Source organism: Poecile atricapillus, chromosome 5 (assembly GCF_030490865.1).
Source record: "Poecile atricapillus isolate bPoeAtr1 chromosome 5, bPoeAtr1.hap1, whole genome shotgun sequence".
Taxonomy (NCBI): domain Eukaryota; kingdom Metazoa; phylum Chordata; class Aves; order Passeriformes; family Paridae; genus Poecile; species Poecile atricapillus.
In genome coordinates, this window is record NC_081253.1 from 3991363 (window position 1) to 4015795 (window position 24433).

Here is a 24433-nt window from a genome sequence, read left to right on the forward strand (position 1 = left end):
CCTAAGAAGGTACAGAGAATATCCTGAGAAACTCTGTTCTTAGGAAATATTAAGTCCAGTTTTGAAAGCTATTAAGGGTTCACAAAATTAAGAGAAATATCCAAAGTTTTGGTATCTGACTAGAATAAAATTTGAACTATGGCCCTCTGAGAGTAAATCAACAGTGTGCATGTGAAATATGCCTTTCCCCCTCCTAAGCAAAGCACACCAGTGGACCTGGCAGAGTCAGAAGAGGTTTCAAATATAGCACACTCCCTTTTTACCAGTGGGTACTCTTGGACCCAGCTTCTTCTGCTCAGCACCCGCCTGCTGGGAGGAGATCTGAGGCCGGGCCTTGACGCGAGCTGAACCCAGGCCAAGTTTATTCATTTTCCAAAGCGTGATCTCGGCGATGCCCTCCCATTCCCATTCCTCCTGTCACACCATTCCTCTGGAGCTTTGGCTCTTCCCCAAGCCGAGCTCCCCCACCTCTCCTGGGACACTCCCGGACACGAGCCCTGGCTCCGTGGTGGCTTCCCCAAGGAGACCTGGCTGACAGGGCTGAAATACAAGCTCAGCAGAGGAATGTCCCCACTGTTTTACTCTCCAGAAGCAGCAGAGCTGGGGTTATTTACAAAGTCTGCTGGGTACTCCTGTGCCCTGCTCATCTTCCTCCCTGCCTTCATGGAGTACCCAACGAGGCAGCGCCTTCCTGCTTTCTCACCCCCAGAAATGGTTTTCCTACACCTACTGATGGAAAGTCTCACCATACAGCCTCTAGAAAGAGTCTCCAGCCCATATTATTTTCTGCCTGTGCTCCTCCACCACTGTGGTGTCCTTTCCAGTTCCCACATAGAATATTGATTCCTCGGGAGCAGGATGGTTAACAAGGAGACAATTCCATTTTGCAGTCTTGGGCAGTTGTTTGGGTGGTTTCAGCACGCTGATGGACAAGCTGCTGCTGATGGTGCTCAATGCCTGCTAAAAAAGCCCTTGCCCAGCCCGACCCACTCATTTTGACTCGCCAGGCTGTGCGTCACTGTCCCCTGAATTGCACCTACACGAGCCAGAAACTGGGTCACCCAACCAATCTGGGTTAAAAATATCCCAGATATTCTTTAATGAAGTGTCAACAACTATTCTCAGGCTGAAGAGCGACCGGAACACCTCCTAATAATCTTGCTTACATATTCAAAAAGTATACCCTAATCTAAAATGTATTTATAATATAAAATGGAGTTCAACACTTGACCCGAGTGTATCCCGCTCTGTCACAAAGACAAAGGAAATAAAAATGTGTTGCTGCAATTTCCTTGACAGCAAAAAAACCCCAAAACAAACAAGAAACCTCACACATATACATTTAGGCCAATATATATGATAATGTGAAACAATGAGTTAGATTTTTCATGGCCATGCTGAAACTCATATTGTTACTTCTAAAACTGCAGCCAACAAACGCGATTCTTTTCCTTAATATGAAAAATCTAAATAAATAAATACATCCGTAAAAGTTCCTTGATTAAAACTTTTACTGAGTTTTTATAGACTTTGGAAGGGGAAGATTTTACAGCCAGGGCTGTGAATGCTCGTAGGAAAAATAACATAACGATGATTATTATTGGTTTCTGTTGTTGTTATTTTATTATCATTATTATTATTGTTATTATTTTGGTGGTGGTATCACCATCTGGATTATTATAATCACAGAAGTGACAAGATGCCCTCATCAGATCCATGCCCCATTGTGTCAGGCACTATAAAAGCTTATTGTGAGAATGAGGAAAAAGTTTGTGATCGCAGCAGTTAATGCAGACAAAAGGTGCAGCGAGAAACGGAGGCACAAAGAAGAAAAACTGACACCAGAGCCCACGAAGAGAGACAATGTTAAGTCTCCAATATCCAGAGTTAGCATCTATTTAAAGACAGATTTGCTTGTCTAGACAAATACATATGTATTAATGCATATCACATTATGCAGTTTCAAGAAAGTATACCAAGATTAACAGAGGAAAAAAGGGGAAAAAAAGTAATTTGGTTATTTGTTTTACATAGGCAAATATATTAATCAAAACTGGACTGATTAAAAGTAATGCAGCACAGAGAAAAAATGAGACTGGAGCATTGCTGGTGACTAATTTCAGTCAAAAGTACTGTTCAAACCACAGCCCATTAAAAAAAAAAAAAGAAATAAAATTCTGAGAATAACTGTTGGTAGGATCTGATCATGATTTAGACAAGCCACGGCACTGTACTTCCTATTGGGATATGGACAGCAAATAATGAAGTTGGGGATATTCCAGCTGAGGAAGACTCTGGCTAAAAGCAGGCAGACAGTGTGCATTTCCTAGCACAGAGGAATTTCTTTCAGCTCTTACAACCAATCATTAAGTTTCTGAGGTCAAAAAGCCTCTATTGCATTTTGCATATTTGAAAACAATGAGTTAAATATGAAAAAAAAAAAATTATTTTAAACATTTTTCTCCTACTTTGATTTTGATTTGTATTATAATTGTTATAATTCAAATGTATTGTATTTCCTTTTACATTTACTTTGCTAGGTGCTTTACAAAGACTGTTTTATTGGTGAGGCTGATATAATTAATTTATTTAAAGAAAATATTTTTAGACTTGTTCCTGTTTAAATAGGCCAGATATTTCAGCCTCATTTACAGATGTGAACATGCCCAAAATATTTCAGCAACTTAAGCCCTTTTTCCGCATTGCTTTTAAACAGTCAATTTTCGAGAGCTGCTTTTTGTTTTAAAGTTATTTAAAGTCTCATCTTGTCATTAGACTACACTATGAGTAATCTAGAGTTCAGGTTTGCACATGACAGTTATTAACTTTAAATTCTAGAACAGAAGAATTCAAAATTAAGCCTCACACTACCTAGAAAAAAAAAATTAGTTATTTTTTAATCAGTGGAAAATAATTTAGTCCTGAGTGGAACTGTTTTTTTAGCAAACAAGTTTCTGTTCTAGTGCTCAGCTCAAATTCATAAAAACAAATAGGCAAAATGACATTTAGTTGCAAGATCACATTTCTCTAAAGATAAACTGTAAGCTCTGCACAGCCATTGCTACCAAACGTTGTTTATCCGAGCTTTAAATTCTACTCCCAGATTTGAATAGACTGCAGAGCTAACAGTGCTTCTGAGGAGCAATATCAAAATATGTGCCTCCTGGGTCTAAAAACCACAAGTTATTTTAGCTTCTGCTAAGAATTGAGGGATTTAAAAAAAAAAAAAAAAAAAGAAAAGAAAAAAGGTGGAGTACAGTAAGTAAATAAATAAATACATTATCTACCTTCATGACCTTTCTGTTCCTGCAAGCAAACAGCGTCCATCATTTGTAACTTGACTTTCCATAAAAGTAACAGTTCATAAAAATCTGTGAAACTACTACCGGGAACAAACAAATTAAACAATGACAATGTAATAAAATAAAACTGCTGTTCTACTTCTATAGCAGAAGAATTGCTTCTTCGCTGGGATTAATACATCTTGCAGAAAACAATTTTAAATAATGTGTAACATATGGATTCGGCTTTTATTATTCTTCTAAAAGAAGACAATTATATTTATGTGATAAACTGTTCAGTGTTAGTAGCATAATGTTTATATTACTGGCCACTTAAATAGTCTTTGGCATAGTTTTATGAGGAACAGAAGCCTCCAGATCTTTTGAAATCCATCTTACAAAGTAAGTCCTGTCTGTTATTTGGAATGCAATGATTTTACATAGTTTTCTTGCTGGGAAAAAACACGTACTGTAGGTAATCTCGCTGTTAAACTGCATGCATGATAACTTTCTGATGTTCTAGCTACAATTCCTATGGCATTTTAGGGCTTTCTAACAAAAAAGTGTAACAGCCTTGAGCTGTCGGGAAAAAGGAGGGAATAAAAAAAAAAAAAAAAAGAAAAACCAGCAACTTTCAATTTTAACTTTTTGGAAGGGAATGGTCATGATACACTGTTTCCTGTACTGAACCTTTTCAAGGTGTTTTTGTTAATCTCCTCGCTCCTCGCAGCTAGTTGCTCTGCTCTCTGATTATGCTGGGAGATTACATTTAAGAAAAGGGTGAGTTTCGGGTAGTTTTCAAGGAGCTGCTTTTGTCCCTATTATATTCCAGATAATTTTCAAAGAGATTACACAGGAGCCATAGGAGTATTTATCTCGATATCTCCCCGTGCTCCTGAGCCGAAGCTGCATGCATTTCTAAAGGAAAAGGGAATTTGCTACCAAATAAATGTTTTCTGTGGCTGCTGTGTACATAGAATTTTGTTGTAAGCAATGCTGGCAGCAGCCTCTCCGCATTGCTGGGGTTCTGCTATCCTGTGTGTCAGTCACATAACAAGATCTTTGGAAAAAATTATGCAGGGTGAATAAATATGTTTATCTTATAAAAAAGAAAGAGAGGGGGAAAGAAATAATAACAACAACAGTTTTGGGGCATGATACTGTCCTCATTTTTTCACTCCTGAAGTACCAGATCGGTATTTTCAATTCCCCACTTCTCCACTGCTTTAAAAAGTTGGGGTTGTTAACAAAAGATAAAGAGTGTAACCTAATGGAAGTGAAATCTGCATATTCAGTTAATTTGGGATTTATTATCCCAGTAACTAGACTTGCAACTGTTCTAAAACCGTTTTGACTGAAGACTTGAGAACAGTACGAGTGGATGGCTACCCCCACCCCCATCCTTAAAAGAAAACCTGTGCCTGCTGCTTCCAATTTAGTGCAATCATGCCTCTTACTGGCCAATACAAGATGCAGCATTAGCTGTCACATGCAAATGAGTATTCATGGGGACTTTGAAATGTGCAATAAAGAATAAAGACACGCATTCTGTGAATAATTGTTTTCTTTTATAAAACTGGATCCAAAAGGGAGTGCCATTTCACCCAGAGTCTATAGCCTTTCTATGGTTACAATCTGCTGTTGAAGCCAGATATTAGGAATGAAGTGTGGATAAATGGAGGACTCCAGTTTCCCGTGCTGTCAATCTTTCACAGTATTACATTTGCTTAACAAGAAATAATCCAACCCATGTTTGTGGTTCTTGCTATCTTGCTTTCTCTTCCAACTGAGGCTTTGAAATGCATAGGGATTTATAATAAAGTTGTCCACCTTGCATTAGCTTTTTTCATACAAAGCCCAACCTAAATTCTTCATTTTCAACAGCACAAACAAAATCATACAGGAGTATGAGCTTCACTGCAAACCTAAATTCTTTGAAAAGCAGTCTGATATCACTCACCAGGATAAGAGAGAAAGAACTACTCAGATTTTAAGGGCCCATTTACACAAAGAGTGGGGGAAAAAAACCCAAACCCAAGAAGCTGTGTGCAGACAGACAGATTTGTGGAGCTGTGAACAGCCAAGCTGAGTTCAGACACACACACGCCTATTCACCAAGCCTGCAGCCAGAATCCCTCTTAGAAAACAGACAGACATCAGCTCTTATTGATATCAAATCATGGCATGATGTGGCCTCATCTCCACAGGCAAGACCCCAAATCCTCAGTAAAATAGAGGGAAGAAGGTGAGTGGGTGCCTGAATTGCAGCACCTTTGCAGTGAACTGCAGGGTCAGAAGTTAGACTTGATGATTCTTGTGGGTCCCTTCCAACTCTGGATATTCCATGATCCTGTGGTAACTGCAGGAAGCTCCCCAGTAAATTCAGACTTAGCCAAGATGGACCAGAGGTGGATAAAATGGGTTAGCCAGCAGGAAGAAGGAAAGCTAAAATAAAATGAAATAAATGCTGCCTGTACCATTGCATCTGACCAGTGCAGGCCAGCATGGGGGAAAGGACTTCCTTGTTGGTAGCTCATTGCCTGGGATTATGTTTAATCTGAAAATAAGAGGACTCCAGCTCAGCCATAACTTCTCAGCAGACAGGATCTGTCCCAGATGAGTCCCAGGAAGGTGATCAGAGAGCTGGGAGACATTGCATTTTCCTCCTTCTCTCACACTAATGATTCCTTGTTGCCTTGTTTACTACACACATTTGCTTTTCGAGGGAGATCTCTTCAAACACAGGTACACACATGCAAACACACCAAAGAAATGAATCCCTAACATTGTAATTTACACTTGATACAATTACTGTAAACAGAGGCATCAAAGTGTGAGGGGGAATTGCGGGGCTATTCCACTACTGGGAGAAGGAATCTCCCCTACAAGGGCTGAGCACAGTGACAATTGTCATTGTCCCTCGTCTGCCTGCTCTCTCCTGTGACCCAGTCTGGCAGGAAGACAGCTGGCTCCTTTTAATTTCTGATCCATATTTTACCTCCCAAGGGAAGAGAAAAGGAGGGTGACCCTGGGGCTAGGGCAGAGGTTTGAAACGAGGAGACTTGGTTTGTATCCCTGAATCATCACTAACTTCCGTAGGCATGTTACTCAGCTCCTCATTTTCCTACTTAGCAAACATAGCTAGCAATATTTTGGTATCTCACAGAGATGTTAGCACAAGCCCTTCAACATACATATCTGCTCATATATTATCTGGATGGAGTCATTTCCAAAACTGACTGCAAAATACTCACAAAATGCACACAGCTCCATGAGGCTTAGTCATGCCAAACACGATGCGTGGCAACACATCCCTGCAACCACAGGAATGCAAACCAGGATCTCATTCCCATGTAAAACATACCTGGGGGTCCTCAAGGACTGTGTCCCTTTACTCTGAAGCCTCAGCACAGAGAGATTTCAATTATTCATGCATCTTTGCCCTGCTGTCTATGGCACAGGTGGCATTGCACTTGGAGAAGCATCACAGGGGAGACCTGCATTTGAAGACCTAATTTGGCTTTGCATTATCCAGAGCCCCAAATCCACATTTCAGAGGGTGACTGCAGCCTTATCCACAGTTTCTGTACACAGTAGGGACTTGGCAAATGCAGTTTGGTGAAATGGCACGGCACACTACATAGGAGACCGACTATAAATCAGCAGATTTTGGCTCTGCTCCTGGCTCTGTCACTGATTTACCATGGAAACTTGGGCAAATCTTTTACTCTCCCTATCCTTCATTTTCCACACCCATAATGTAAAGATAATGATGCTGCTTTGCAAGCTCTTTTGAGATCCTGAGATGTTAAGTGCTAAGTGCATTTTATTAACATTAATAGCACCCAACCGAGAGGATGCTGTACAGCACTAGCCTGGCTGTCCCCAGAAAACAGATTGGTGTGGGGAAAGTGTGCATTTGTTAAGCAGCTTAGACACTGCTCATTCCCATAATACTTCCACAACACACGGGAACAAGATCTGACCTACTAAAACAAAAGGGAAAAAAAAACCAAACCAACAAATGCCATAAGGAGAAAATTTCTAATATGACCTGTCATCTTATTTCCAGCACAGGAAAACTTGGGGATTTACTGGAGATTATCAGTGTTGCTGTGTGTGGTTTTCATAGCCAGCCACAACCCTGGTGCTCACAACTTGTGGTGGAGACCACTTCCATTAGCAGGCATTAATCACCATTTTATACTCTCCAGCCCAGCCATCACTGAGCAGACATCAAGTAGATGCATTTAGTTATATCCTATCACACTTTATATCTGGCTCAATCTTAAAATAAGTTAATTGTACTGAATTATATCCCAGCCCTTGTATTCACAAGACCACAGCATATTACAATGTATATTCTTTAAATGCTAAGTGGCTTTGTTGCTTTACACTTCAGTTTTCCATGTTTCTGCTCAAATATGTATCACAACATACACAGAAGAAAGAGCCATGAAAATTTTATTATTAATGCATGTTTTTTTCCTCTGTTGGAGATAGAACTTTGTTGTGCATGTTATAAAATGTTAAATATTAGAATTATTTAAAGTTAATAGCATGCCAAAGAAAATGACTAATAATACATTATACAATTAGATGCCTTTCATATGAGCGAATCCATTAACAAAATAAAATACATTCAAACAGAAGACTTCTGATTTGCAATTTTTAGCAAGGATTGCCCATGTGTAAAGCTAAATTATTTATTCTTTTTTTTAAAAAAATAAAACGCTGGATACATCAGTTTGCAATTATTTGCATTATGTTTGGATGCTTTATCATGTGGCTCTGATTCAAAAGTATGTATCTCTAAGTTGCTGTAGCATCTTCATATATGCAAAGCATTAAGCACAGAAAAACAAAAGTTTTCTTTCCTCAAATTCAGCTGATGATACCAGAAGCCCTTGTTATTGCTCTTTCAGCTGTTTGGGTGTCGTTTTGTTATACCCCTTCAGCCCAGATGTCCTCACAGTTTCACAACTCCACTTTCCCCTCACAAGTGCTCCCTGTTTTCCAGATAGGATCAATTCCATCCCATCCCACCCGTACAGATCTCCAGTCTGGCATTGTGCAGCTCCACCTAAATTTATTCAGGTGCTTTCTACTGTTGTCCTCCATATTTGAAACTCCTTATCCCATCCCCTCAGCTGATGTCAACATTATCCTGAAACAAAACACTGAGCAAGCAGCTAAACTTTTCTTACAGCAAGGAACAGTTTTCAGCTCCACAGAGCTGTAATCTTCTTGCCATTTTCCTCCTGGATTCTCCTTTTCCATCAATGCCCTGTCTCTAGAAAGGCATGCAATGCCAGCCAAAGGAAGTACCTCCAAAAGCAAATAATCTCCTCCTCCTTGCATCCATCTTCTCTTCACTGCTGCTATCTACTTAATTAAGTCGTTCTCAATCTTCTGTATCATAAGCACATTATGTTGGTTGATGGCAATGTGTTTTGAAATCCCTGTTTGTTTGTTTTTTAATTATCTGATTACACCGGGAAACGGGAAAAAAATAAAAATAAAAAGGAGAAAAAAAAATAATATAAGACAAGGAGATCTCTCTGGTATACTACAATAAGTAGAAATCCAGCAAGGCACTCCATCTTATTCTCTTGCAAAAGATTCTTTTTCCTCACTTTCTAACAGTCTACCCAATCCAGTCTTTATAAATCATGGGATTTAAAAGTGTGATAAAAACAACTCTGGCAAATTCTGGTAACATCATTGCAGACCTGCAAAATTCAGGTTAAAGATGCCTTTTATTATCACCTTTATTTAGCTAGGGAGAGGTGAGGAGTGCCATACTTAGATTCTGCTGAGGTTTATGTCAGGCTTTTGGCATAACCTAACTCCAGGCTACTGTCACCCCAAAATATCTCCTACCCATATGTGTCCCAGTGTCAGCCCAGGGTGCAAGCCATGGATGAGCCAAGTCTCCCACATTATGTCAGCGGATAATAGGGGGAAAAGTGTGCAACAGGGACACAGAAAAGGAATATAAACTAGCAGAACTGGACACTGGCTCTGAAGCAGAAGGGGAAAAATAGCATAAAATATTTATTCCATTATATTCAACTCTCCATACCCTGACTATTTCAAAATTTGACCATGCTATGTTGTACAAATAATAATAGTAATTACACAAAGAAGAGACAATGCGTTGAAATTAGAGCCATGGATTCATAGGATGATTTCAAAAGGCATCACTCTCCCAACTCACCCCGAGGTGTTTGTCCATGTGAAGGGCTTTGATTAGGCTCAGATTGTTACAGTAGAGTTGGGAAATGGGACCTTTGATCTCCAGAGATCTGAACAATCCCTGTTACTTGTACTGACAACAGGCGTGGTACAGGCTGAATGGTGTTAACATTCGGGTGAGAGCTGAAAACCCAAGTGAGAGCTGTGCTACATTCTCACTTTTAAGACTCTGGTATCATGCATAACTTCAAAATTAAAATACAGTGTGACTACCTCTCCAAGTGTTTAAATTAATATGTTTAATAATCACAAAAATAATAAACCTAAAGTGTAAATCAAGACTTGGAGGAGAAAGTGGAAGCATTGTCTGTTTCTTTACATTTGCACATATGGTGTGTGTTCAGGACAGTAGTTTGTGACACTTGATATCACTATTTCTTAAAGCTCCTTCCTTTAAAAAGGCTTTCCCACCAAATATGAGCGCAATATTTTTATGCACTTATATATGATGGGATTTCAACTTTTTTAATGTAAAAAAGCCAATGGTGTAGTCAAGAACAATTAATAATTTCTCTAAATACAGACATCTGATGCTTCTTAAATGCTTTAAGACATCTCACCCAGCTTCTAGCACTCAATCTCCAAGGACACAACTCTCCTGTAAACCAAACAGCCTTCTGAGAGTCACTCTGACACTCAGTATCCTCTCAAGTGGCACTAAATTACAGTGATTAAGTAACTGAATCAACACCAAAATGCCCCAAGAATGTATTAAGGGAAGATGCTTTCCAGGACTCTGATAATTAATTTTTTATGCAATAACAAAAAAAAACCCAACCAAAAAAATTAGAAAGAGAGGAATATTCAATTCTAAATCCATAAAACAAGGATGCTATGAGTGACTTGAAAATTTCTTAAGAACAGTGCAGTGTTATATTTTCAACAGTAATGTAATTCTAGGAAATATGTAAGCACAAATGAGACAGTATATAAGAACACAGGTTTCCTCTTAAAAGTTTCCAATTTCCAGAGAAGTCATATTTTAGATTTTCTCATTTTTCTTTTTTCCTTACAGAGTTTTTACATTTGAGTGCTTTCAATTTTGGACCCCATCAGTCTCAACCAGTGGAGTTCAACACTTAAATGCATTACCAAAGTCTCCTCCAAGCAAAAAATCATTTCCTACTCACAACAGCTGCCCCTACCACAGCATTTATGGTTTCCCCAATTCTCAACACATAGAACACCACAAACACCATGATAAATCCAAATTCCCTGGTGCAACAGCTTCTCATCCCATGCCATCCTGCAGAATATTATGCAGTGTACATCCATATATAACACCATCTCTTTCTGTTGCAGGCCCATTGTAAGCTCGTGTTTGTCAACTACTTTTGCACACAAACCACAGAATTACATATATTTTACCACAGGGGAGGAAACCACCTCAAATACTTGGCCACATCACAGTCTTCTAAGACATTGAGCATGACCAATTATAAGTAGGAGCTCTGCAGATGAGTTCTCCACAGTGTCCATCTCCTCAAAGCACAAATATCTCATGTAAAATACCTTTGTTACTTGGTTCAGTTTTTCTACAAATGAGCCTGGAAACCCCCACATTCAGGAAATGATCCCATCAGCCTAAAAATCACAAGAAGAAAGCTGTCCTGATAATACTTTTAGCAAAAGACTCAATAATTTATTTTCTTTCCTTGCTTTTTTAGAGCTCTGTGGAACGGCATTTCCTGTAGCGCCACTATCAGAACAACAAACCCAAACAAAGAGTCACCCATGACAACGATGAGCATCCCCCCCAAAAAAAAGGCAATCCCTCAGTGCAGCATGCAAACCTCCAGTCCTTCTCAGCAACTAAATAACACTCCTTGAGGGGTTATCAAGACGCTCTTCAACTTCTCGAAGTGTTACTAAGCAAGACGCTATTGTAACGCAAATAGTGCTGCGGGTAGAAAAGGAATAAAAGGCATGTTTTAAATGCTTCATCATACAATACATGCCATAAAATCCATGGTATGTTTGTGGCTGACCGCACTAACCCAGCCTGCTGCCTCTTCTGCCCCATTCCACTGGCTTATTCAGCACATGAAAAGGAAAACATGACAATACCACTCGTAAGAGAAATTTTACAGAGCTGCAGATTGGGCAACTAAGAATTCTGAATATTTTTCTGTCTGCTTTTTTTCCTTCACGCTGAACACAAAATAGTTATATTGGAAATATATTAACATTCAAGCTCTATCCATTTTTGTTATATAAGCTACATTATTTACAAAATAATTTGAAGCATTCATTGCAAAAACTAGTATTTCCATTAGATTTTGTACCTGACTTATATTTACAAGTCATTTTTGGAAGTGCTATAGTTTCCCCCCTTCCCCTCTGGAAAGGGAAGGGGAAGATGTGGAAAACACACTTTCCTTTGAATGATGATAATAAATTTTCTGTAGTTTATAACAGACAGAAAAATAAGAACCCACATGAATAACATGCACATATTAATTGATTCACCAAGTACTGTGGGCTCAATTAAAGTATTCTGTTGTCAGAGTTTTAAAGCTTGGAAAAAAAAAATTTAAAAAATGAAATTCTTGGCTACAGCTTGGCATATGCAGGTCTTAACCCAGAAGCAAGCTGTTTTATAATTATTTTTGAAAATTGCTTCAGTCCATTTTATTTTCTGTGCTTGCCTGGGAAGTGTGAAAAAGAAAGAAAAAACTATTTTTGACTCAAGGCTTTCAAGACATTTTGGTTCTCAGCTAGCAAGTAACCCAGTTTGAGCCTGATATTTCCATCGTGAACTTTGGATCACTCTTACTGGTTTCTCAGTGAGACTGGTCACATGAATAGCTGCTGGCAGACGTGAGGAAGACTTTTCTGCCTGTGCTGTGCTTGATCACACCAGGAACATCACCAAGGCTGGAGGGTGCCTTTAAGCTTAGACCCCCACCAAGGCACATTTGTGCGTTTTTAGGGATACTTTTATGTGTGTAAAAGCCAATCAATAGCATAAAACATCTAAATATATATAAGATAGACAGATATAAAGGGAAATCTCATCAAGGTATGAACACAAGAAATTAAGAACCCACCAACAAGAAGGAAAGTAACTGCTTTTTATTTCCCCCCCTTTAATAAAGCCCATGACAATCTTCTTGACCCTCAATGTTTGTAGCTGCTCTCTGGGAGTTGGCAGCTGAGAGGTGACCTGCTCTCACATGGAACCTTCGTTGGGGGAGGATCAGAGCCCCTGCCTGCCTTTGAAATGGGTGTATTGGGGTCAATGGAAAGACACAGGTATTTTTCAATGGGAAATTTAGTTGGTTTGGGGTGAGACTTTTTGGTGTTCTTAGTTTGGGTGGGGTTTTTTTTCTTTTTCAATTTATTTTTATACCCCTCCCCCCCCCCTTCCTTCTAATTTTAGAGAAATAAAGCTGTGAAAAGAAGACGCATCTCTTTGGTTTTTTTCACCCAGCTTCCCTCCCTCTTTTCTCCCCCCACTAAAAGGTTCCTTCACAACCACCCAGCCCATTTCTGTTGACCTGGAGGCTGTTTCAAAGGCTGCTCCAGTCTCGTGTCAGCTCCACGGGCTGTGCCCGCCGAGGCAGAGCCAGCCAGGAAACCACTCTGGTTCCTGATAGCCCAGCTCACACCGACATATGGTCCCAGCAAGCTCACAGAACCAGCAATACTAATAAATAAATAAACTAATAAATCAATCCGAATATTTGTTCCTCTTGTCTCCCAGTTCATTGATAAAGAACATGTCAGTTAGGTTGAAGAATCCTGCTGGTTAAAGGTATCATCCTTAGCTGCTCATATGGTCTGGGCTCTTACTTGTCAATTAGATTAATCCGAGTCATTTTAGAACAATAAATATAAGTGCAGATGGAATATAAACATATTGAAGATTACTGTTTCTGACGGCTGTTGTTTATTAAATCAAAAATGATGTCGAAGTGAAGATTTTGTTGATATTTCAAATGGAAAGGAAAAGTAAATTGGAATTGGATATTTCTTTGGAAAGAGAGCAAAACAAAATGAAAAAGCAAACCCCAAAATCCAACAAAGTACCACACCACAACCTCCAAATAAACCTATGGGTAATAAAAAAGCAGTGATTTTACCTAAAATGCCACCTATGAACAACCTTTAGAGAAGGGATATGGCACCTATAAACTCAAAACACTAGGTATGTTGAAATCCATAAAATTTCCAATTACTGCTTCAGAATTTATTGTGCACATATGGAAAATAATACTTGTAAAAGAGAAAGGGGTTTGTGCCTGGTGCTGTCAATACTGTGAAGGATGGGGTGATTATAAAGCAAATTAACAATACTTTTAAATGTGCATTCACTTATCTTTCCAATTAAATCCTTGTTAAACAACTGCACAGACAGTAATGGTGCTTCTGCAAAGCACTGATCAAGACAGTTTTATTGTAATTTTTACTCTGTAACAATTAATCAAGTAGGCATTTTCTTTATTATTAAATTATTTAGTTAATAAATATTCACAATCAGTTCACGTATTTCTGGTTCAAACTTTACTCTTATTTTTTTTCCTTAAACTGCATCATATCCTGCTATATTCTCATAGAAGAAACAACAGAAATATTTTAACTATTTTTTTCTTTTTTTGCCTAAGCGCTTTTTTGGTTGCTGCAGCGTAATGGAAGGATAAGATTAAATTCACTTTTTCTCCCCCCCTCAAAGTAGAAGTATTTGGATATCTTTGTCCTTTTCTGTGTTCCACAAGAAACCCACCTCTCTGCAATAACCTAATATTAACCTCTGTAAAAATTCCCATATTTGCCCCTGCTTTGGTACATAAGCAGAGGAACAGAGTTGTAAAAACAGAGTTGTTGACCTTTGGATGGTCTGTGGTGCCTTGCAGTTAGCACACAAGGTATTCCTAATGAAATAACGGGATGCAAAGGTCATCTGCACAGCAAACACCCAGCATTTTGCAAACAAAGCATTGGACATAAAGACAATTAGGAACTCTCTTGTATTATGCATGAGCCAACACTTGCTGAATGAACCAGTAAGTACTGAAATCTGTATTTCCATGGTTAGTTTCCCTGACCCTGTATGCATTGGGATAGAATCCTAGTGTTTCAGCAATGTGTTATGAACTTTTTATAGCTCTATTTATATTTTTTTTCAGTTAATTAAGCACTCATGGAAATTGCTTGATTGGCAGCCACAGAAAGTGGATGCCTTTTCAGCTACTGAGCAGATTAGCACAGGAGACATAAAGAAGGAAGGTTCTAGCTCCTCACACAGGTATCCTTTGTCTTCAGCAGGGGTTTGAGGGTTGATGGGAGAGGTTATGGAAGCAGGACAAGGAACCTGGTTTGGCACAAAGGTCCTCAGCCTGTCACATCAATTTGTGTCACACACAGGACCAGGCCAGCTGGGGTTTGAAGCAACCTAGACGGGTGAAGGGAGTCCCTCCCTGTGGCAGGCTGCTGGAAAGAGATGAGCTCTTAGGTCTCTTCCAACCCAAACCCTCCTGGGATTCTATAATCAGCACAATGGCTTCAAGCAAAGCAGAGAAAAATTCACTTTTACTTACAAACTGACAGATGAAAAGCCTTCTCTTTTTTCTTGTTTTTCTTTTTCAGGCACTTTTTGCTCCAGCCTTGCTGTGTTTGGCTGCTGAAAAGCACCTCTCCTCTGTCCTCAGGTTCTTGTAGTGGTACCTTCATGACTCTAAGCAGCCCCATCTGGGGCCCACATAAGACCCACCCAGGGATTTTGGGCCAGAACAAGGGATCTTTTCAGTAGCACCTCATACCCTGGAACTGCCAGCACAACTTACAAGGCTTAACAGACCAATAAACATTATTTTATCCCTTTTCCTACAGGTGTGAATTTAAGTAATATCCTTATAAATACATGTAGAGGGTTTAACTTACTAGAGCTTGTGTAAAATCAGCAGAATCCTCCAAGTACCTAGTCTGTTTTGGTTTTTGTTTTTTATTTTTTTAACATTTCAAATTTTAGACTTGACCAATAATGTGGAAATCATAAGAGGAATAGTTATCTCTGTCTAATGCCTCCAGCTGTTATAGGAGCATTTATTGTAGGTGCTCAGCCAAATATTCTGACTGCCTGGTGGCTTAGTTTCTAAACCCCAAATTTTTCAGGGCTTATAGACTAAGAAAAGTACGAATTTCTTGGTGTCAGTTTGGTACAAGCAGCTTCTACTGCCTTGATTCAGTGATTTGAAAAATGATGACTTAGAGTTTCGAAAGTGCTGAGAGATGTTATAGCCCAGTCCTCTTATGATCAACTGATCTTTTCAGCTCTTAATGGGAAAATAAATCATAGATAAAGGATAATCCTGTTGCACAGAAGCAAAAAAGGTGTGATGTCAATAGACTTTTACAGGAAAAAGAAAACTCTGTGAGAGGGATAAAGTAAATAAGGTAGTTTGTTCTGCTGCTGCTCCTGTTGGCAAGGCCAAAAACCTCTTCAGGAGAAAGAAAGGAGAACAAGTACAAAACACTAAGTATATTCAGAGAATTTAAAAAGATATCAGGTTTGGATATTTTTTGTTGAAAACCCCTTTTCATCCCCAAAAAATCTAGAATTTCAAGAGTCTTTTTATATTTTTACTGTTCTTATTTCTTCTTTAATGATAAAGCTGTCAACTGTTAGTTTCTTTCCCTTTCATATTCACCAGTTCTCTCATTTAATTTTTGATGCTGCAGATGACATTAACAGTATAGGAACAGGAGCCAAATAAAGCTTTGCTATATTCTAATTAATGATTATTTTAATAAAAAATACTTTGGTATGGCAGCCAGCCTAGAGTGCCTTCTATGATCTTCAGTGTGATACATGTTATTTATAGCCTCTATATGTAGGTGTAACACAATGGCAAAGCAAGCAGGAGGAAAGAGCCCAATGAGTGTTTGGCCTGCAGAAGAACTGATTGCAGTCAATCTCTGCAATGCAAATAGGCTTTGTCAGAACATTTGTTTGCATTTATAATTAAATTAAACTTTAACTAAAATTAAAAATAAAATGTCACTATGGCAAAATCATATGTATAAATACTTCTTTCCCAGTGTTAACTACTGAAAAATGAAGGTGCAGGGGTTGATCTGAGGAGGTCACAATAATTACTGAGGGATGGGGATGTGTGGACAGTGAGCTATTAAACATCATCCCACTGCAGAGTTTCAAGAGAAGGGGAAAAAAGAAGGTTGGGAGCACACTGTAGTTTTCCTGGTAACTTTTTTCCTTCATGGAGCCATCTGAAGCTGCTGCTGACCCCAGCACCTAATTGACAGGGATCACCAGGCTCTGGGACACAATGGGTGGAGAATGCTCTCCCAAGGACACCATAAATAAACCCTGTTTCCCCCATGTCCCCACAGAATTTTCCAGGTACACCATGACTCACTGGGGCCTTTCCTGCCTACTTAGCACAGAAAAAAGGATGTTTTTTGCACTACTGAAGCAGTGGCTGGCTATCCTCTGTGTCTGTGTTCCTTCTTGAATGTTGTGATTTAAAATTTCTGGGTTATTCTCTGGGAGCTACAATGTTCAGGTCTTCCTCTTCCCCCACGTGGCGTTGGGGTCACCCCTGGGGACTGCTAAGTGGCATTAGGATTTACCTAAATCAGCATTTCTGCATGCATTTACCTGAGGAAAAACCTAAGTACAGACCTGAAATTTTTGTAGACAGGATTTTAAAGGATGTGTAAAGGGAGTTTGGATATCACTGTCCATGGAAAATCCACTCCATCCTGACATAAAATGTACGAATGCTCTTGTTTTATCAATAAAAACTAACATAAGAAAGAGTGATTATCATAACTGATAAGATGATGAAATAGTTCTCCAAGGGCATTAGTTTACCTTGAATTTCCTTTGGTCACTCAGTAGGCAGGTTACTTTGCACATGCCTTAAATAACCAGTGCCAGAGTGGCTTTAAAATACTATTAACTCCACAGTCATAGTTTCATTTTTCACAGTAGTATAAACCAGAAGAAAAAGGTGTCTGGCCCCTCTCTGCTGCAAAAAGCCAGCTTAGACTTCTGTCTAGCTTTACAGTATCAGCCCATCTGTTTTAGGTGAAAACTTGAGCAGTAATGTTAACCTCAAGTATGTTAACCTTTGGATGCCACAAGACATGATAGACAGGACCATTATTTTTATGGCACAGTTTTTTCCTGAGCAAAGAGCTCGGGCAGTGAAGGAGGATAGAAAATCCTGTTTTTGCCTGTGTGTCTCCAAACAAAATACAGCTTACATTCATTTGAAAGCCAAGGCAGGCTTCATTATCGACACACAAATACCCAACAAGTATAAATCTAAGAAAACCTAAGTAATGAATCAAAACTGTGAGGCTGATTGGTAAATGATGATTTATTCAGTCTTGCTGAATTTGCTGGCATAAATACTGAATCTTCATAAACCAGAGTTCACCCTCCAGTTTCAGCTGAAGACAAGACTGTTCTGGAGCAGCTGAGGAGGTGGCAAACACCTACTGATCCCCTGAAACTTTCCCTAGAGATGTAAATGGAGGCTTGAAGGTGGGAATATTTTTACATCTCTCCTATCTCTCAATTTCATGAGAATATTTGAGTCAAAAGTCTTAGTTTATGTATAGTACCAAGCTAATTGAGGAAGTTGTTCTCTACCAGCTATCACCCTCACACAGAATACACAATATTTTGCAGTTCTGGTAATAGGCTCCAGGTAACTTGTAAAAAGATCATAAAAAGTAGGACAAAATATTGCAGCATCTTCACATTTATACTTGAGTAATTCAAAAGTGTATAGTCTTTAATACAATTTAATATTTGGTATTTAATAATTTCTGAGAAACCTGATTTTTTCTTGTTAAGTAGTATTATGAGATTCACTATCATTGATGAAATTTTCTAAGCTTTTAAATATGGGGAGAGTTAGCCTTTGGTAAGAGTAATAAACCATTTGGAGATAAATGTATTTGTCATTCATCCTCATTAGTTCCTAATATCAGATTTCACACCTGTAACAGGATCTACTGATCAGTGTTAGATTTCTTTAGGCCACATCAGTGAAAAGTGTGCTGTTCTATCTGTGGAAATATGTTCATTATACACAAAATCTGTGGGAATATATTCAGTAAATATACACAGGATGGTTCTAATTCTGGTTAGTAAGTCCCCAAAATATTCATTTTTCCTCTTTCATTCTCTGGGGGTCAAATCTTTGCGTTTTCAAAATCAGTGGTAAATCTTCCACTGACTTTGGCAGAGCCAGTACTCCACTTTTAGTATTTCCTTTTAAGTTCTTTTCAGCACCTTTTTCTCTTTCACTGGTTTCCTTTGGATCCCTGCTCTACTTTTGGTTTTGTTTAACTTTCAACATCCAAACAATCTGCTATTTTTCCTTTTAATCTTTTTCTTTCCCCCTCACTTTGATTCCTTGGTTTCTACATATGCTTTGCTTTTTGCCACCTTATTTCACATCTCCACTTCCTCCCCTATTTTTAGATTTGTTTGTTGTTTGTTTCTCATCTCAAGTTTAACTACTATTTTCCTCTGCTTACTCTGCTCTTTTTCCTCTCTCCTAGCTGACGTTTCCCTCTGTGCAATATCTTTCTACCTTCCCTTTCCTCTCTTTTCCAAAACAGGGCTCATCATTCTATGCCACTAATGTATAGCAGATTCTGAAATACTGTCATCTGAGACAGTTAAGTACTAAACAAAACATTACCAGGGTGGAGGAATCACTTACCCTGATTGACAACAAATCGTAACTTCTGTATTGTTGCCAGATTGCCGCTAACTCTGTATATTCCATCAACATCTAGACCTGAAAAAGAAACACATATTTCATTTTAGATCATAGAAGTATTTTTCTTTGTACGTCTGTCAGGAAGGCAGAAGCACCCTCGCGAGTATGAAGAAGAGCGGCGCAGCGAGTGACTGAAAAATAATCCACCTGACAACAACTGAAGTGCCTCCTCACTGATTAAAGCAACAATGAAAAATAAAAGTGGGAGATTAACTTAAGTGAATACAAAACACCTAGCTATAATTATCTTGTAATTCTGTCAGCAGAATACGGCTCTGTGAGGGGGGTTTGAGTGTGACAGGAAAGCGAGGGGTAATTGGCTCTCGTGCTCGTCGAGAAGAGCTGCTTGGGACAGGCAGGGTGCCGTGCCAGCCCTGCTTGAACGTGGGATGTTTGCACCAACAGTGCCAGGGAAACTTCTCTGTCTGGGCTCTGGGCGTTTCAGACATGAATTTCTGAGGCTGTGACCTTTCTGAAAATAAAGCACTGAGGTGGCCAACCTGAAATCATGACGTGTGTGAGACTCCACACAACTACCATTTCTCTACTAAATTCTTCTTAGAGGATCAGACAGGTTTGAGCATGAAATTAAATATCCCAAGCAGCACATGCCCTGGAGTACATTTCTTCATTGATACAGGCCATTCTTTTCAAGGACAACCTGACAGTCTTGTTTCTCCCTGCATATCTACTCGAGGTTTATCTTCTAGGTGAAACTAGATGTCATACTCCCTTTTGTGACATATTATCTCCTACAGCAAGCTCTGCTGATATGAGTGTTTAAAATAGCACTTCCAGCCTCTGTTGCATAGCTGTAGCATTTCAAAGCACATGGGAACTGCTCTCCTTTTCCGGGAGAATTCGCTGTGGTGCAGCACTGACCCAATCTGCGTGCTTAAAAATCAAACCCACTAAAATGTACATTGTCATTTCACATTTAAAACTTGCAAGTACATAAGAAGCCAAGAGAAGCTACACAAACCAGGTTTTTTTTAAAGGCTACTTATCCCTTGGAACACAAGTTTTAATTAGGATTTGGCAAGCAGTTTCAGAGAAATCTTTCTCTTGGAAAACACTAATTTGTCAAACCCAAAAATTTTCAGGAAACGCTCCCTGACAATGTATCTAGGGGGAAAAGTTTTCCAGTTTGAGGTGGGGGAAAAGGAAATCTGAAGGTATAGGTGAGAGCAAAAACAAATGGAAAACCCAGAAGCCCAGTTGTGATAACTGTTAAAGAAGATGCTGAAGTTCAAGTCTTTACTGACACTTTCACCATGCCTTGGCACATGAGTGGACTCAAGTGTTTGGAGGCACTTCTCAATGATCTAGAAATATTTGAAAAAAGTTACTCTTCCTTTTGAAGCAGACTGACACCAAATAAAATCTTTTGTGTTTGCATGTTCGTTTTGTCTCTTTACAAAATACATTTCTCGTGTCTATACTGCCAGGAGCATCCTGATTTGGCTTGCATTAAAAAACTTATTTTAAAAATTATTAACAATTTCTTTTTCTGATTATTAATGATAATTCTGCACTTGTCTGTGTGTTTTATTAGATAGTTTTCTACCCTGCACCTGAGGTGTCCTGCAACATTATACTGAGAGTGGTGATTATTTTCAGGAAGATCTCCCCTTTGGTTACAGAGGGATAAAGAAAAAGTTGGTTTAAAAGAAATCAAAAAGGATTTACTAATTAAGAAATCTTGGATATTATCCATCTGCTGGATATATAACATATGAGGAAATGGAAATTACTAAAATGTTTAAGTAATGCAATTCTAACCTAAATCTGAAGAGTCTAATTCTGTTTTATTAAGGGGAGAGTGAAAGGCTAATTCCAAGCACAGGATTGTGGAACTCTTGTGTCAGAGGATTAAGAATTGCATCACGTAAATTGAAGTCTAAACCAGAAATTAAAAAGGGAAAATAAATCAAACTAACAAACAAGCAAGCCACCAGACAGAATGTTAACTTTTGTTTGGATCTAACTCAATTCAGTTCTTAACCTCATTGGTTATATGGAAGTGAAAACAATCCATGTCACTTTGGGTGAAATAGTCTCACATTAAGAGCATCAATTTGGAACCTGCATAAGTCACCCAGATCAAGTGAAAATGAACAAGCTGTGTTGTAAATTGGTGGCTATTACATCTTGCAATATGATCTGGAGTGCACAAGTGCATTATTATTCTTAATAAATTAATTTTGTTCCAGAAATGAGTTTTGATTATCATTTCATTTGGGCACTATACAATATGGCAGATTAAAAAAAAAAAAATAGGAAAAAAAATCAAGCTGATTATAACATTCACATGCCATCAACTTTCTGCTCCAAGAACTTTGAAAGTTAAGCCAAACCAAACCAATGCAAATTGGTGGATTTGGACATCCTTTTCATGACCACATTATCTTAGCTGGATTGTTAACAACTTATTTTGGAGATCCAATTAGGCACAAAGGAGAAAAGCAGAGAAAGAAAGAGAAAAATATATTTCACAGTTCTTAAATCCTGATTCTATGAACAATTTTCAAAGAAAATTCACTTTTAAGGGCACCTCTATCAAGAATAAAAACATCACTGCACTGCTGTACGTGTTTCTTCAGGGCAGGCTATAAATACTTAGGGAACAAGATGAAACAAAAGCCTTGCCCAGTTTCCTATCTGGTGCTGGAGTTGAAGTATAGTGGCAAAGAAACTTTCAAGAAAAAAATATTCATTGTAATAAAGTCAACTTTGGTTCCCTATAGGATGACTTTCTTGTGTTTTGTAGTGGGGTTTGCCAGGGAAGAATCACAGGATTTTGCCCTAAAGGAGAACAAGTATTTTATTTGCTTTATATTTCAGTCTCCAACTCTGTTTCTGTTTGTTTTAATGAGGAACCTGAGAACAGGATGGACCCACAATTAGAAATTATAGCCAAAAAGCACAATAATGATTTCCACACTAAATTTTGTAATGGTACGAGAAATGTAGGAAAAGGTCTTACTCAAGAACGCATCAGTTCAGCTGCCAAACTGTAGCAAATTTTAACTATTTTACTTTAAAAAAATTACACAGGTGCTCCTGATGAGAAAGTTAAAAGGCAACTGGACTCAGGCTTGTCTGAGATTCACGAGCAATAATGAAAATTATAGTCTGCACCGCACAAGAGTTGTTAGAAGAATATTTATTTAAATATTCTTCCAAATATTATTTGTTATCCAAAATAGAAGTAACAATGAATTCAGACCAGTGTCAGATCTAGGACCAGTTTGAGCTGGAACCAGGTGTTGCAGAGAAATATTAACAGACAGAAGAAAATTAGAGTTTAGGTGATATATTTATTAAAAAAAAAGGTCTTAAAATACTAGATTTCAATATTGATTGAGGCAGTCCAGGTGATTTATAAACTGTCTGCAGTTAAATGTTCACTTCTGTTGCATAGAAAAAAAATCCCTCTCCTAAGTTACTGTGGATTCTGTCAAATCTTGATCTCTATTTGATAGTATCTTCAAACTGAATATAAAAAGAAATTCTCTGTGTGCAGGGAGAAAGGGGTGGTGGTATGCAGAAATTTCTCTGGTTTTTAACTAGATTTAGAATTTAAAACATACCATTTTAAACAGCACTAGGTAACTTCCTGCATGGAAATCCACGGAACTTTCACAATTAATGTATCCTGAAATAGGTGTGGTCCCCAGGCCTGTTTTGTAAAAGAAACCATCGTGCTGGACTCAACAACAAAGTGAAGTACAAACTTGAAGAAAGGCATTCTTTAGTTAGTCCTTTCATTTAAAATCAGTTATGTTCAGGGCAAAACTATTGTATTTCAAAGGAGCCTATTATGCCTTCCCATAAACAGAAAGATCATACGTTTTAAAACTAAAGTATCATTATGCAATCAAGCTGTTGTATTATAAACTATTTTGTGGGCTCAGATGCCCAGGGCTATCTTTACAAATATTTAAGAGGTCATTATCAGGGTATGTTCTCCCTAAAACTATAATTCTTTCCTCGTGTTTTCATATGCATCTTACCATAAATATCTGATTTACAAACAATTTTTTTTTGGTAAAGTTTACTATGGGCACAAAAGTGAGGCAAGAAATCATTTAAAGAAGCAGAAATGAGTGAATGCAGCAAATACATCCATGTCACAATAATGTGATGAGAAAAACACAAAACAAAGTGCAACAAAAATAAAATTTCACAAAAGGATCAATATGTATATTCCAGTAGAATGAAAATCTATGAAGAATGAAGAATGAAGGCTAGTAAAGAATGAACCTAACACAGTAAAATTTTGCATTAAAATACTGTATCTGCATATGGTGACAAAATGAACCCATAGTTTCAGGTGAATGTGTAAGAAAAATAACATTTTTTGTCTGAAGATATGGAAATCAGAGGTGAAAATGATGAAATCATTAAGAAAACAAGGGCTACATGCCAGAAAGTGTTGCTGACATCCCTGTCCTGCTTCTTGGTGTGGTAGAGGGTGAGGTTGTATATACCCAAAGGTCCTGGAGCAGTGCTGGGGGCTGGCACTGGGGTTGGGGTAAAGCTGCTGTTTTGATCACCTGAATTGCCCCCTTCTTGTTCTCCTCCCAGCAGATTATCAAGTTTTTGAGGCTTAAAACATCCCAGCAGCACAGAAGCAGCCTGTCATCATCTGATGGGGAAACAGGTCCATCCCCTGTCCAGAGAGAGGACCTGGCTACCACGAAAATGGGAGCCACAAAAATGTCATGTTAGATATTTCTATCAGATAGAGGTTAAACAGGCACAGGAGATCAGAGAGTGGATGGTATTGGAGTCAATCTGAAGGACAAAAAGAGAACCACTCTTGTAAAAAGCATCCATTTTCATTGGTGGCCATGATATGCTTGTGCCTCACATTTGGAAATAAAATACAGAGAAATATTTGGAAATGACTGAGGCTGAAGAATTATTCTGATATTGTAAAAACAGTAAGAGTGATGCTCTTGGAGACTGGCTAGACTGACCTCAGTCACAGACAGTCTACTTAAATAATTAATTCAGGACACTATGAACAAATTATTCATAACAAAATATCATCAATCCCAACCAGCATGGTTTCATGGAAATTAGGGCTTTGTCTAGAAAACTTGTTTCATTTTTTGATAG

At 38.4% G+C, this 24433-nt stretch overlaps 1 protein-coding gene across 1 annotated transcript in view; it reads right to left on the bottom strand.

Moving 5' to 3' along the window:
- Positions 1–24433, bottom strand: part of ARHGAP15 (Rho GTPase activating protein 15) — a 322985-nt gene that overhangs the window by 85140 nt on the left and 213412 nt on the right. The window contains exon 12 of the mRNA XM_058839510.1: positions 19247–19324. Within this exon, the coding sequence (XP_058695493.1) occupies positions 19247–19324 (78 nt within the window). The remainder of the gene's footprint in view (positions 1–19246; positions 19325–24433) is intronic.